Here is a 15,397-nt window from a genome sequence, read left to right as displayed (position 1 = left end):
AAGCTTTAAAAAAAAAAAATAACTTGCATTTGAATTTGACGAAGAACTCGTCAAAAAGGATGCGAGGCTGTATCTCCATGAGTCTAGTGGTTGTATTTATGATTTTTCAGCAGTTTTGCCTAAAATAATCTAAAAATGTCTTTAATTACTCATGTTGCAGTTTTTCTGATGCTGCCAGCAATGCATGCATGACTCATCATGTCTTTTTTTGTGCTTGGCCCCTTAATTGCTGCTCGCAGCTATATTTTTTTATTAGTTTAGCATTTTTAAAAATAGTTTATTTATTTATTTCAGTTTTCATTTTAGTAATTTTAGTACTTAACCTATTTGATCTTTTTTGAAGACACAAATTTTGCCTTACAATTTATTGAAATAAAATATTTACATTTTGTTGAATTTAATCTTTATCTCAATTTTTTTAAACTTTATTTTAACAGTTTTAGTATACGCTAACAATAACAATACTAGCTATTTTCTATACTTTTTTTTACATTTATGTAAGAAATCCCTTTTTGCAATGCAACCTGGGATTCACATGAACTGTACATTTATATAATGTCCAATTTTAATATTAAAATCCAGCATAAATTTGCTTCCAAAGGTGAGAGGTTGCCTTTAATGTCTAAACATGTTGCCTAGATTTTTAGCTAACTAGGGCTTGGAACAGAGCCTTAAAATGGCAACAAAAAAAAAAACAAAAAAATCATACGAATGTTACTTTGTGTGCACACTTGACTCCAGTCCAGTTCATAGTAAACCAATGCTACTTACTAATAATACTCATTTTAGCATTTACCACATTCAACAACAGTAAACACTGTCCCTGTTCAGCAACACAGAGTCAGTGTGGTCTGTAAATACACACACTCAGAAGCCTTGACTGATGCACACCACCGCTACGCAAACACAAACTGATACACAGCATCACTGGAGCCACACTACGACGAGAACACCAACACGTTCACGACACACAGAGACGCACAGTCACGCATGGTGACTGAGAGCGGGGTGAGGGGTGTCCCTGCGAAGGGTGAGTTACCTCAGTGCTCTGATCAGCCCTGGCAGGCACATGAATGGGCTTTTATTCCTGCATGCAATATATCAGAGGAAAAGGGTTGGGATTACAAAAACTACATCTCCCATGATGCACTTTAGCGTCCCACCAGCGCTCTCACAAGCACACACTGCATGTGTGGGTAGAATTTACCTGAGCCAGCTTTTTTTGGGGGGCATGGATGTAATTGCATCATATTCCTAATATAGTTCTAATATAAGACTGTTTATGGGCCCAGAACAACATATTAGTCCTTACCAGGGGCCTCAGGTCGGGATGTGTCAGGATATATCCGTTATTTGTAATGGCAAATGCGTATCCATGTATTCCTAGCTGGAGAGAAGAAGATAAGATTTAAAAAAATGATAGCATTATCACACTTTAGCCCACTTTAAGATTGAACAGATTAAAATTGATTTTGGAATGCATGGCTATTTGTTGGTGGTAACATCCTACCTTGTGTTTTGGGATGGTTTTCATTAACTCTTGAATGGGGATGTCAGTGCCCACAACGCCTAGCAGGATGCCTTGGTTTTTCTGCAGAGAGACAATTTTATTTTCACACACATTTTTGTACGCATTTGTTCACTTCTCATTCTCACCGATATTAATAGGTATTCATTTGTAAAGTGTGTTTAAATTAAAGAAAAAAATAAACTATCTGAAGCTGTTGTATAGTGGATATTAATTATGTCAAAGCTCAATGAGTACGAACTATAAAAACACACGGTAAATGTGACAGCATAATATTAATTGTGTTCAAACGAGTTCGATTAAACAAATAGATATGTATGAAAAATGAATCATTCTTTTGAGTCTGATCTTTTCAATGAATCAGTTGAATCAGTTCACAAAGCGAAATGATTCATTCACACCTGTGAAAACATTTAGAATATAAACTTTAGAATATACATGAATATTGATTAATAATAATATACGAATACAATTAATATTAAACATTTTTATATTTATAATTTAATTTCATTTTATAATAGTTCCATATGGAAACTTTAGAATATGTTTTAGAATATCCATGAATATTGATAGTTACTCAATGAATATCATTATAATTATGAATAATAATATCATCATTAAAATTAGTATTCATATTAATATATTAAAATTGTTATTATCGTGATTAATCGAATCTAACATAAAAGCTTGTTTATATGTGTGTATACATATTATTATATTTATATATATACATTTTATACACACATACATACATGTATATGTATATATTGGAACTCAAAACATGTGCTAGATCAACAGATATCACACATAAACACACAGACATTCTCCCTACCGTTTCGTTCTTGGTGCTAAACACAGGCATGGCCACTGTGGTTATCGGGTTTGGCCCTTTAGTCTCCCCAAGCTGCTGACAGACCAACAAAAGACTTTCAGATTTAAATTACATGAACATCTGAGAAAAATGCATCCAATAAAGATTCTGAATGGACATTGATCGCCACGGCCGGTTCATAAGCTCACATTGTGCTGTCCTACCGGCCTTCAGATCAAGGAAGTTGCTGCGACATGAAATATTCAAACCAACGTTTTGATAAATGGCCGTGCGAGGTGTAGACAAGTGAAGGGTGATCTGGTGAAGATGGTTCATCTCTGTAGCTGAACTGTAAGCTCAGCTGCGGGCACGATGAGGGCTGACATGATTTAACGCATGAGCTGGCTGAAACTAGGTCTGCTATTCCCCCACCTCACCCTTATGTGTGTGTGTCCATTATGCATGTTTTACAGTGGCCCTTGAGAGGACACGTGAAGGCAGTTGTTTGTGAAAGAGGAAAACAGACAGAAAAGAAAACTAATTAAATAATAAATTCACTTTCTCACCCTCATGTCATTCCAAACGATGAAACTAATGAAAGCGAATGGGGACTTTAACTTTTGAGCTCCAAAATTGCAAAAAAACAGCATTAAGGGATCATAAAAGTGGTCTATACGGCTATATTAAAAGTCAAATTTGAATACTTTTTGACTGAAAATATTCTCTTCTGTCATATGTCTTGAAATATTTCATATCTGTGTACATTCAAATGTGTGTCAAAACGTCTCGTCGGGTTTGACATGGTTGACGTGGAATGTCAATCTCGTGTTTGGGTCTCATGTGTCTTGTAACCAATCAAATCCATGACATCAAACCTGGTGTGACATGTTTTGATGTGACTTATTTAAATGAGTTTTGAGAGATATGTCAGAAGCGAAAAATTCCCAGTGAATAACAATGAAAATATTTCATAAAAAATTGTATTTAGACTTCTGTTCAAAAGTTTAGGGTTGGTAAGATGACTAAGGCTGCATTAATTTGATTAAAAATACAATAGAAACAGTAATATTGTGAATAATTATTAAAATTTAAAGTCTAATTACAATTTGAAGTCTTTACTGTTATTTTTGATCAATTTAATTAATCCTCGCTGAATAAAAGTATGAATTTTTTAAAATCTTACTGACTCCAAACTTTGAAACGGAAAAGTAAATCATATATACATTTTTATAAAAAGCTAGACTTGGAATATAGTTGTATGGACCACCTTTAAAGTGATTTTTTTTTTTTTTTTTTTTTTGTGGTGCTCGATAGCCCCAGTCCCCATTAACTTTCATTGTAAGGAAAAGATAAGTGAGGACATTCTGTAAAACAATTCCTTTTCAGTTCAACTACAACAAAATAAAGAAATTCATATGGGCTTGGAATGAATTCAGAGGGTAAATGACATTTTTTTAAGTGAACAATTTCATTTTTGGGTGAACTATTCCTTTAAAACAGTGTTTCCAGAATGTGACTTGGTCTTGTTCCACTGGGAGATTTGTTTCTAAAACAACAAAAATCTCCCTTAGTCCCACTGAAGAGGTCCCACTTATTCTGTCTCACATTCGGGAGCTAAAAAAAAAAAAAAATCCCCTCAGTTTGAGTTTTGTCCAACATTTGTTCAGTCTGGTTGGCACCGTGCAGAACACTGAAGGTGTATCCTGCAGGAGCCAAATTGAAATCTGTGAATTAACCTTGTGCTTCCCTCTTCCTTACCTTCCCCCCTCTTCCCTTCTCTCTTTCTCCCAGTCTCTGCCTCTCTCACCCCCTCTACTCCAATGTCAGTTTTATTACGGCTTTAGGAGATAAAAGCCAATGATCCACAAAATGATGAATGGGGTGTCTCAGTGGCCAAGATACAGCAACACACACTCCGGAGAACAATTGCCAACACCCTACGCCAATGCCTGTGTGTGTGTGTGTGTGTGACAGAGGAGGGTGTCAAAGACATCGGGTGGGTATGAACACTTGCACTTGTGTGTGTGTGTGTGCGTCTGTGAGTCTGTCTTATCAGAAATGGAATGGCACAGCGGTCAGTGTTGCGGTTCTCGAGTGAAGCCAAACCCTATCTCTGACCACATCTCGCCCTCACTCGCTTTTATCTTACGCTCTCTCACGCTGCGTTCCCCTGTACCACATCCATGTTCAAGAACTAATAAAACGTTTCAGATTCCAGAAACGGAATACTGAAAGCAAATTACAATGAGGAAATGCTGCAAGACACCAGTGACAGAATGGACACAAACAGGCTCTGTTCCAAAACCTAGTCAGCTGCCTTGCTGACTACAGTCTACATAGGCAGCATTCTAACTGAGTGACCGATATGGAACATTCTATGCCATGTGTCAAATAGTGCTAAAAAGCGCAAGCACAAACTCTAATAAGTATAAATATAAAACAATTTTGCATAAAATTAATATTAGATAAAACAGTCCCATTTTAACTATTTTTTTCAGTACTGAATAACACACACACACACACACATATATATATATATATTGTATATATATACAAAAGCTGTCACTGGGATGGAACTCTTTCAAAAAGTACTAATATGTACAATTTAGGAACTAATATTTGCCATTTAGGTCTTTATATTTACATTTAAGTACTAATACAGATACTTTACATACTAATGAAGTACATTTAGATACTAATATGTAGCCGTTAGTTATTAATATGTACACTTTAGGTACTAATATATACCATTCAGGTAATAATATGTACCTTTAGATATTAATATGTACCATTTAGGAACTAATATGTACTTTTAGATATTAATATGTACTTTTAGGTATTAAAATGTAATATTAGGGTACTTAATGTTGTGCGCGCCCTTATAATGCTGCCTCCGTAGGGAGCTCGCTAGGTTTCGGAACAGAGCCACAGAGACACCGGTTACGACTGTTACCTTGTGCGCCTGCGCGAGCTAAAGGGACACAGGGAGAAAAATAATACGTGTCATTGACATGTGCTCATGTCTACACACATACAAGAGACACACTGCACGGTGTGTGACCTGATCTCGTTCTCGTAGTGCTCACTGAATGGAAGAGTGTCTTGATGAGACCTTCAGGGAGTTAACGGAGCTACTAATGAGCAGCTGAGTTGCATTTTATGAGGGAGAATGATTGTAGAAAACATACATTTAGTAGAGAAAATATGACATTTTTAGACAGCAAACCCTTTACAAAAATGTACCATAGTGACATTTGTTCCTCCCAAAATTTCTTAGCTACTAGAGTTGTTTTTTTTTTTTTTTAAATAAATTATATGGGATGTTCCTAAAACAGTCTTTATTGTATTTGATGATTGAGGTGATTTATAAATAAAAGTTTTAATTTTGCAGGAGCTGTAGTTCACATTGTACATTTTTGTAAGGGATACAAACGCTGTACACCAACATTGTGATTAATTATACTTACTGCGCTGTCCACATAGGCTTCAGTCCACACTGTGTCATGTTCATGGTCGATAACCTTAGGTCTGCTCATCACATGCAAATACCGCATCACGTTTTCCTGGACATCAGCCAGAGTGGAGATCTGACTGAAATAACCTGCACAACACACAATACACAGCAGATTTTAACATATATATGGTTTACACAAACATATCAAAACACTTTTTTACATCGATAATTAGAAGAAATGTTTCTTGAGCAGCAAATCAGCATATTTAGATTATCCATCACAGGAATAAATTACATTAAAAAATATATTACATTAGGAAACTTAAAATAAATTGTTATAAAATGTCACAATATTTTTTTATCAAACAAATGAGGCCTTGGTGAGCAAAAGAGACTATTTTGTCTAAATGCATTTTGGAATCACTTTCTAAACGCCTTATTCACGGCAGCGCCATCTTTGATTTTTAATGAGAATGAAAGCGAGGCTGTGAGGGATAGACATGCATCTCTTCAATGGGCTGTACCGTTATTTAATGTGTTTTTGGATTGTTCTGCTCATGAAACACTGGAAAAATATCTTTCCAAGAAATGTCAGTTGACAAAAAACTCCCGACAATGTAAGCTGTGGAAAATTGTAAGTAATCTAGGAGCTTTATTCAGCGGATGCCATTGGAAACACGGTAAGTCTATCCCTCGCAGCCTCACTTCCATACCTGTCATGGCGCTGCTCTGAATAAGGTCTATAAAGCCTGTAAATGTAGTGCATTTTTACAGATTTTCTTACTGTAATACATTCTTTTTAAAGGTACATGTATTCATAATGTTTTAAAATACAATGTTATAATACGTTGTTCATATTCATAACAGTCATTCTAATGCCTATTATAATATATTATAATGCTTATTTATTCATTGTTTTTATAAATTGTGTTATATAGGGTTGTTTGATGCTTTTAAGGTATTAAATTGATAAAAACAATGAATAAATAAGCATTATATATATATATATATATATATATATATATATGCTGAATTTCATTAGCTTAAAAAATAGCTAATGAATCCCATAAAAAAAGAAAATTCTGGGCTTTTGAATAACAATGATGTTAGTGCTATAATACATTACACTATTTAAATATATGAATATTTTGAAATTATAATAGAAACAGAACATAATCATACATACTTTATTAAATTAAGATGTAATGATTAGCAAGATACAAGCTGATCATCAGATGCCTTTCTATCCGTTTTGCTGTGTTGAAAATGTGCATGTGCTACTGCAGAGGCTCCAGGTGCAGAGCGAGAAATTCTCAGTATGGTGTGTGTGTGTGAAAGCTCTCCTCATCCCGCGGCCAGTCATGCGTGGCACGGGCACATGGGAGTGATCAACGCTGTGCAGCCACAGGAGCCGAGCTGACAGGAAGAGTGATTTAGACTCAGTTGACCCTTGACCTCTGCATGTCAGCTCCGCGAGTTGAGCCAGTTGCTGTCGCACTCCCATCAAGCACTCAACACCCGCGTGATTTCCTCCTGCCTTCAAACCAATAAACCCACAGCGCTGGCACGCTAACTCCTCGTTGCGCTCGGAAGCTGAGCGGAAGCTGAATGGAAGCTTCCGTGCTCCAGGAAAACCCAGCCAGGATAATTAATTAACTAATTAGCAAAAATTAAACTGGAATGTAAATCAAATTCAGCTCATCATCCCTCCCCCCCCCAAAAAAACACAAACCTTTATTGGCACACGCCATCCATTTCAGGTTATCAGCAAACGCAGATTCCCGGCCAATGAGGTAGGGAAATATGCGAACCTATGGAGAAAAAGAAAGTTTTATTTGTGCAATAAATGTTTCAGTATTTGTATGTGAATACTGAATAGTAAATATTTTTGTACTTTTTTGGTATTATTAAATACTGATACACACAAAATAGCAGATGGACAGCTCATAGAATGTAAACATGAGTTGCTTTAAGCTTGGCAAGCTACAAATTCAAGATTTTATGTACAAATACAAATGCAATCACATTGGTGTCTGTTTCTATTCATTCCTCTGTTTCTCTTTGTTGTGTCTCTGAATTTAAATCAAAGAATTTCCTTGCTTCCCACAATGCAATTTCTCAATGTCAGGGTAAAATCTGACTACTTGATTACTCATTGGAAAACAACCGCCTTGGCGGATTTACTTAATTACACAACTGGTGTAACAAATCACAAAGGAAAATTGTTCACCATATGTTTTAAGGTTCAGTTTTAAGTTTCCACCAGGGATGTGCATGAGTACACAGTGACAGCGATGATCAATCATGAAAACATTACTGTACGATTAAGAAAAATCTTAAAAACATTTCACACTGTTTTAATTGCAAGTGCCTTGCAATCAGTGATGTTGTGGTATTATTTATATGCTATTATAGTCTTTATAAATATTTAGAATTAGCATTTATTTTTATATTTTCAGTTTTAGCAATTTTATTATGAGCTTTTGTCATTTTTAGTAGTTTTTTTATTTTTATTTCAGTTTTAGATTGAACATCTCTCATTTCCATTAATTCAGTTTTTGATTTTTTTTTTATTTAATTCAGTGCTATCTATTATTTTTTTTTATTTTAGCTTTATTTCAGCTATCACAAAAAAATTTTTTAATAGTTTTAGTTGGCTTTTCATGTTAGTAGTTTCCTTGAAAACTCTTTTATAAGCATGCTGCAAGATGCTAAATAAAAACAAAATGATAAAATGAATAGATTGATCTATTTAAATTAAGAAGACAGATTGACCAAAATGCACATCGTTTAATGTTTATATACATTTAATTTATTTATTAATTTGATGAGATACGGATGTGCAAACTCAACTATTCCTTTCGATGTTCCTTCCTCGCTCCCTCCCTTCTTTTACCCTCTCTCCCTCTATTTCTCAGTACATTGCTCCTGTCTCCCATGTATAAATGGTTTTTGATTCCAACCAATACTGAGCGGTTACACCGCAGTGGGCCAGCGACAATTCACTCACTCACACACACACACACATGCACCTTCTGCAGGCTGTAAAAACGAATTTCTCCTCCTGCCGATTAGGACATGAGATGCAGACTTACACACGCAACCAATGCAGGCCAGGAATGTTCGCTTAACATGTTCACCTGAATGCCGAATGCTTAATGTACACGTCTGGTAGTGCAAATCGTGCCGCAGTCGGCAAACACTGGTTCGCAGGGTCAATCAGGCGACTGATTCAGCACCGCTAAAGGGCAGGTACATGTGCAAACCCACCAGATTTTGTTTATTCAACACATTCCCCCATGTTTGAAGAGTGTGTCAAATAAGCTGGTGCTGTCAGCAATTCAATATACATTAACACACTTTTTCAGACAACCACCGCAGCCAAAGACAATTCCTCAAAATGTCAAAATGCTCTCAAAAGGGAATTTTAGACTTGTGCTGGGGTGAAAAATCAAGCAATCATAACTAAATCTATAAAGCAAGAGAAAACACACTGTACTTCCACAGGAAAAGAACCAATGTACTTTTGTATACTTGATGATCTCATTTAGGAATTAATAATAAATTAAATATTCATGCTTTTATGCTTGTTTGACGCTTTTAAACTGAAAATGCATTAAAACCCTCCTTTATCTTACCTTTCGCTCAGGCCAGTTATATTTGGCAAAAACATCATCATACATTTCAGTGGCTCCATCCGTTATCAGCATGATCGCCTGACTACATGAACTTCCACGGCCGGTTTGATTAATCTGCACAGTGAGAGGGAGAGATAAAGAGAGAGAGAGAAACTTTTCACTTTGAGAATGAGAATTCAGAATAAACACGATCAATTTGCCTTAATAAGATTCACATATAAAACCAAATTTTAACAACAGAATCTATTTTAGTGGGGAGAAAAAAACAAAAACAAGAGAAGGAAACAGGAAATTGTCTTCAGAGTGGTTTTTTGCATCTACATTACCAGGCTCTGACAGATTGCTCATGTATAATGCTTTGTAGATCATGCTGTGTGATAAAATGGTTTTGGTCCTGGATGTTGATTGGTCGATCTCAAGAGTAAATAGCTACTACATTCAGTATACTACATTTTTCAGCATGATAGTAACAGCAGTTTAACTGTGGACACAAAATAGCACAGCCTCTCATACTTTATCGTTTAATTATGCTATGATTATATTGTTTGCATTCCCAACCTTATTAGGGAAGCATTGCATGTTTTGATCAAATCGTTGCAGTAAGCGAGACATACAAATAAACATAATATCAGTCTTAGTCACGTGCATGCAGTCGTTACATTATTGTATTACACTATTTAAAATAGCGGTTTTCTATTGTAATATTTTGTTACTGTATATAAAACGTAATTTCAGCATCATTACTCCAGTCTTCAGTGACATGTGATCACAAGAAACATTTATTATTATTACCAATACTGAAATATATTTATGTGGAAACGGTGATACATTTTTGTTAAGGATTCTATGATGAATTGAAAGTTCAAAACAACAGCATTTATTTGAAATATAAATCTTTTGTATTATAAATGTCTTTACAATCAGTCTTGATCAATTTAATGTCCTTGCTGAATAAAATGATTAATTTATTTTACAAAAAACGTACTGACCTCAAACTATTGAACAGTATTGTATAATGTATTAACGATTATTAACGTATATTGACAGGAACAAAACCGGATGATCATGTTGTCCAGCATGATTTGAGTTTATTTTCAAATTAAAAAGGGATTTTAATTAGTTTTAGCTGATCAATTAAACTAATTATCGTTCTAGAATTAAATTTAGTTTGCATCATTGATCATTATTTACCAGTTTAACATCGTAAACCTGCTTTGAAACAAAATAAATTGTATAAAGCGCTGTACTGTATAAATCAAGGTGACTTGGCTTGACTGTGGAACGAATCAGAATACTACATAATATTTTAGATGGAGACATTTTGCTCCTTAAACAACCTGCATTATGGGTGATAATCAGGCTTTGTATTCTCTAATGTAGTCTTTACACCAAGCGAACTTCACTGCGGTGCAGTGCATGATGTCATTCCAAAATGCATCTACTATTATTACTTTTTTATTTTACTTTCAACCAATCAGGCACAAACACACCATGTGGTCGTTTAAAGGGGCCGGACTCTGGGTTCTACGATTACCATATTAATGGACTGGCTCTAATGAATGTGACAAATACAGATACAACCCTGTCCCTCCTCTCAGTCTCTCTGTTTCTCCCCTCTCTGCTCTTTCCGCAAGACTAGTGGTCTGAGAAAAGAGAGATAAAGGGTGCAACCGGACCGACTTTGAGTGCTATCTCGTCTGCAATTGCCTTCTCTTTCATCAGCTTATTAATCAGCGCTGCCAATTACCACAATTAATCACAGGGAGAGATAGAGGTGTCTCGAGGAGGGGGCGGAACAGCGAGACAAAATGCAGGCTCACAGACGCAAACACACACACACACACACTTGTGTAGGAGCAGAACGAAGGGTTGTCATGATAGCGGACCTCTGTAATCTCAGGGTTTTGGTAATCTTCACCCACCTCATTTAAGATAGTGAAAGCCTCACTCAGTGCATTACCCAGGAGTCCGATTCCTTTGGCGAATAACTTGTCCAGATGCTCTTTAAAGTGCTGATGAATAAGAACAAGAGAAATGGCTTTCAGATATGGTTTAGGAGTCCTAATTTCACTGAAAATTAAGTAATTACAGCCAGCAAGTGAGTGCCATTGTTTAATAAACGAAAGACATACATCCTTATTAGTACTGTCAGCTTGAACCAGAGTGCCGTTTAGACAGGACTCCACATAACGGATCTCTTGGTTGTACTGGAAACACAAGATATATTAGACACAGTGGGCATTAATTCAACAAAGCTTTCAAATTAATTGATATCCTAAAGGGTACTAATTATTCCACTCATGGATATTAAATCAAAATTTCCTTGCGTTTTTGTTATGAAAGTGTATGAACATACTGCAAAAAAAAAAAAAAAAAAAAAACATCACAGTCTAAAATGTTTTTTGTTTTTTTTTATTTTAATGCTAACATGATTCATTAAATTAATTACTTTATAAAAGTTTGATGTCGGTCAGGTTTTTTTATTTTAAATTTTGAAAGAAGTCTCTTCTGCTCACCAAGGCTGTATTTATTTGATAGAAATACAGTAAAAACAGTAATATTGCATTTTAAAATTTTTTTGAACCTTAAAGGCTTTACTGTAAATTTCTAATACTTACAAAAATGGTAATCTTACTTTTGAACTGTAGTGTATATGACACATATAGAATAATATAAAATAAATTATATGATTTTATAAAAATATAAAATGTAAAATCATTCATGTTTTGACATTTCTCTTTGCAAACCACGTTATGGGAATCAATTTTTACCTTTTTTAAAGTTTAGAAACTGATCCTAGACCAGCTGCATTATCCTGGAGCAGCATGATATCGGAATGATATCTATATTCATAAAAACACATGCCTTTGGAGAAGAAGGATAAAGCTCGGAGAAGACTACGCTTTCCCAAGCCTTACACAGCTCTTCGACTCACAGCAATAATGTTGAAGAAGTCATCGTCCCCGAGCGTGTCCAGTATGGAAGCGACGGTCTGTCTCGCTATAGTCAATCTTAAACCCTTCATACTGCCACTGACATCCACCAGAATCACAACATCTTTAGGAGAGGTGGCCGCCTGGATATACCTGAGACAACAAGCATCAGACAAAAATGTTAAAGCATGAATTCACTCATAAATTATTTATCAATAAACTAAAAAGTTAGGTTATACTGGAATCTATTCTTGAAAACCAAACCAAACCTTCCTGATCATGCTCAGCACCACAAATCAAATAAAAAGGACAAAAGAGACATTTCAAGAATCATTTAAAGCAGAAAAAAAGTACTTGATACCATTTTCTGTTCCTGCAGTCAAAAGCAATGACTCCATGTTCATCGGGATGCCATTTCACACCTGAAAATACACATAGTGTAAGTAATTTAATACACAGGCTGACATGAAAGAACTTGACATTGTATTGTATATGGATATTGTTGATATTGTATTTGGTATATGGTGTTTTTCCCCCTCACACATCCTAGTGTCTCAGAACCGTTTATATTAAAATCACGTTTCACATTTATCATTTTATAGTTTGCAGACTCTTAGTTAGAAATCAAATGTATATCTTTGTGACTCAGCTCTTTAAGCACATCTGTTTAGCACAAATAGCTAATTTATGTAAATGTGGCATAATGCTATAAGATGTGATTTAGTCCGCCACAGGCTTTGATTAATGGAACACATTTTCTCTATGTCCTCTCTGATGGTCTGTAAAATTAAAACATTAGTGAAATCAGCCAGTTTGATCTTCATCAATTTCTACGCCGACATACTGCAACATCACGCACCTGGGTATTGTCGGAAAAAACCTTTAGCGCTTCCAAAGTACTGCCAAATAAGGGTCGGGTCCCTTCTGAAGTTATCCACGAAAACTTTGTTCAAGGCTTCTGACCAATAGACTCCGTTGACAATGTCAGGGTCTAAAAGGATAAAGATAGAGAAAAACTATGAGTGAGAAAAACTAAATTTATTTGAAGCATAATTTGCAAAACTTTAATCCTAATTTCGTTTGTCGTAAAAGCCCAAAGTGGTTCATCCCAGTTCCACCCCTCCTTCTGCTCCGAGTCCAACCTGACTCCATAAAAAACCTCTCGCCTTTGTCCTCAAGCAAACAAAGCGACGCCATTGAAAGGCCATTACGGGCGCACACAAAGGGACGCGGTGCATCCACCGCGCGTGAGCGCCCACTGCAGCATCCACAGATCACAAAGAGAACAGCTATACTTTAAGAGTGATTACTCTGTTCTCTGCGCGTTCTTCGCTGGGGCATTGAGCCCTTGGCTTTGTTCATTGCGCCGTCCCCAGGTAGTTATTGACCCGTAGTGCTGCAGTGACACCGAGGAGTTTGTTCTTGGATCAGTAACTTTAGAATGACCTGAGGTGGTTGGCTATTATCACTGCTCTATGACATACTAACTTACCTCTCTCTATTTTTCACTCCGCAACGTCAGGACACCCGAGAGCTGTTTATCAGTGCCGCATTCAAAGCTTTTAAACTGTTCATGAAGTTGCTCTCTTTGTTTCTTAGTTAGTCTGCAAAAACAACTCATGAATGACTACATGTATGCCCTTAAATGACTGACTTAGTTGGCATGAAATGAAAATTAATTTTTATGCTACCGGAAAAAGCCAAGAAAGAACTTCCCCTTCTTTCGTTTCTCATGTTTTCTTATATGTATTTATATACACAATTGTAATTGAGTGTTATGATAATGTGTAAGGAAGCAGTTACCATTGTTTTGTTTTGTTTTTCCTGTTAATGGTAACCGGGGTGGGTTCGAATAAGTTGACTTCTACCAACCAACGTTTTGAGCAATAGATGAAGTTTTGTTAAAGTTGATGAAGGTATGATGAATTTAAAGGCTTGTACAGATAATTCAAAATGCTTCTTCTTATTGCCTTGTCATGTGTAACTACATATTGCTCGAAATAAATAAATAAATAATAAAAATAAATAAAAACTTTTTTATTTATTTGATCAAAAATATAGTAAAAATTGTAAAATATTAGTATTAGAATTTAAAAGTAAGAGTAAACTGTTTTCAGCATTGATAATAGTAAAAACCATTATTGACCACAAATAATAATTCCTAATAACTAAGCAGCAAATCAGCATATTTTTGACCAAGTGACACTGAAAAGCCGAGTCGAAGCGAGTCGAGTAGCGGAAAAGCGCCATTTTAAGTACATTGCTCCTGCTGGTAGATGGCTGAACTGCAGCATTTTGTAGCACCAAGCATTAAAGAAATAGCCACTTGTGCTGACAAAACACATTTTTTTGCAAGCAACATACATTATAAATCAACAATTTTTAATTTTATTTTAGCAGATGTTTTCAAGTCTTAATAACTCTTAAAAGAACAAAATGGAGTGACATTTTACCATCCTACAGCTCAGGGGTGTGTTTCCCGAAAGCATCGTTAGCCAACTATGGCCGCAAGTTCCGTCGTTACCAATAGAGTTCAATGGAAATTGCGACCAACTTGCGACCATAGTTGGCTCACGATGCTTTCTGGAAACGCACCCCTGGATAGTAAATCGTTTTGGGACTGTGTGTGTTCTTGTACTGCCATCAACCAATCAGTGGGTCATGTTGCTTGAATCATAACCCATATCCTGTATGCCCAGGTAAAAACAGTTTGCATTACCTTTATTGTACATGTTGGTTGGCACCTGCACCACGCTGAGGCTGAGGTTGACGGATAGGTTACTAAAATGATCGTTGGGTTCCAGGAGGAACTCTCCTCCCAGCTCCACGCTGTTCCCATCTTCATCCACCTCGTTTATCAGCACTGCGTTGAAATACTCATACTGCAGCAAGAAAAACAAGCAACAGTAGTAGGCCTTAATTCAATTAGGGCATTTAAACAGCTTTAATTAACGTGCCTTCGAAAAAAAAAAAAAAAAACATTACTGCTGTGCATCTTGAGACAAAACAATGGCAGAGACATGTATTGAGATA

At 35.9% G+C, this 15,397-nt stretch overlaps 1 protein-coding gene across 4 annotated transcripts in view; it reads right to left on the bottom strand.

The window, feature by feature from the left end:
- cacna2d3 (calcium channel, voltage dependent, alpha2/delta subunit 3) overlaps positions 1-15,397 on the bottom strand; it is a 40,587-nt gene that overhangs the window by 13,120 nt on the left and 12,070 nt on the right. The window contains exons 5-17 of one of the 4 annotated variants that reach the window (XM_039674210.2): positions 15,084-15,246; positions 13,224-13,355; positions 12,726-12,786; positions 12,367-12,517; positions 11,564-11,638; positions 11,354-11,443; positions 9,432-9,545; positions 7,526-7,604; positions 5,807-5,940; positions 5,293-5,310; positions 2,361-2,435; positions 1,511-1,591; positions 1,313-1,387 (exon numbers count right to left, since the gene is read on the bottom strand). In XM_039674210.2, the coding sequence (XP_039530144.2) occupies positions 1,313-1,387; positions 1,511-1,591; positions 2,361-2,435; positions 5,293-5,310; positions 5,807-5,940; positions 7,526-7,604; positions 9,432-9,545; positions 11,354-11,443; positions 11,564-11,638; positions 12,367-12,517; positions 12,726-12,786; positions 13,224-13,355; positions 15,084-15,246 (1,248 nt within the window). The remainder of the gene's footprint in view (positions 1-1,312; positions 1,388-1,510; positions 1,592-2,360; positions 2,436-5,292; positions 5,311-5,806; positions 5,941-7,525; positions 7,605-9,431; positions 9,546-11,353; positions 11,444-11,563; positions 11,639-12,366; positions 12,518-12,725; positions 12,787-13,223; positions 13,356-15,083; positions 15,247-15,397) is intronic. The other 3 variants (XM_039674211.2, XM_039674212.2, XM_039674213.2) reach the window with 3 other exon arrangements.

The sequence above is a fragment of the Pimephales promelas genome, chromosome 21 (genome assembly GCF_988280905.1).
Source record: "Pimephales promelas chromosome 21, fPimPro1.hap1.1, whole genome shotgun sequence".
NCBI classification, from domain to species: domain Eukaryota; kingdom Metazoa; phylum Chordata; class Actinopteri; order Cypriniformes; family Leuciscidae; genus Pimephales; species Pimephales promelas.
Note: the sequence above shows the minus strand (reverse complement) of the source record. Positions and strands in the feature narration are given on the sequence as shown.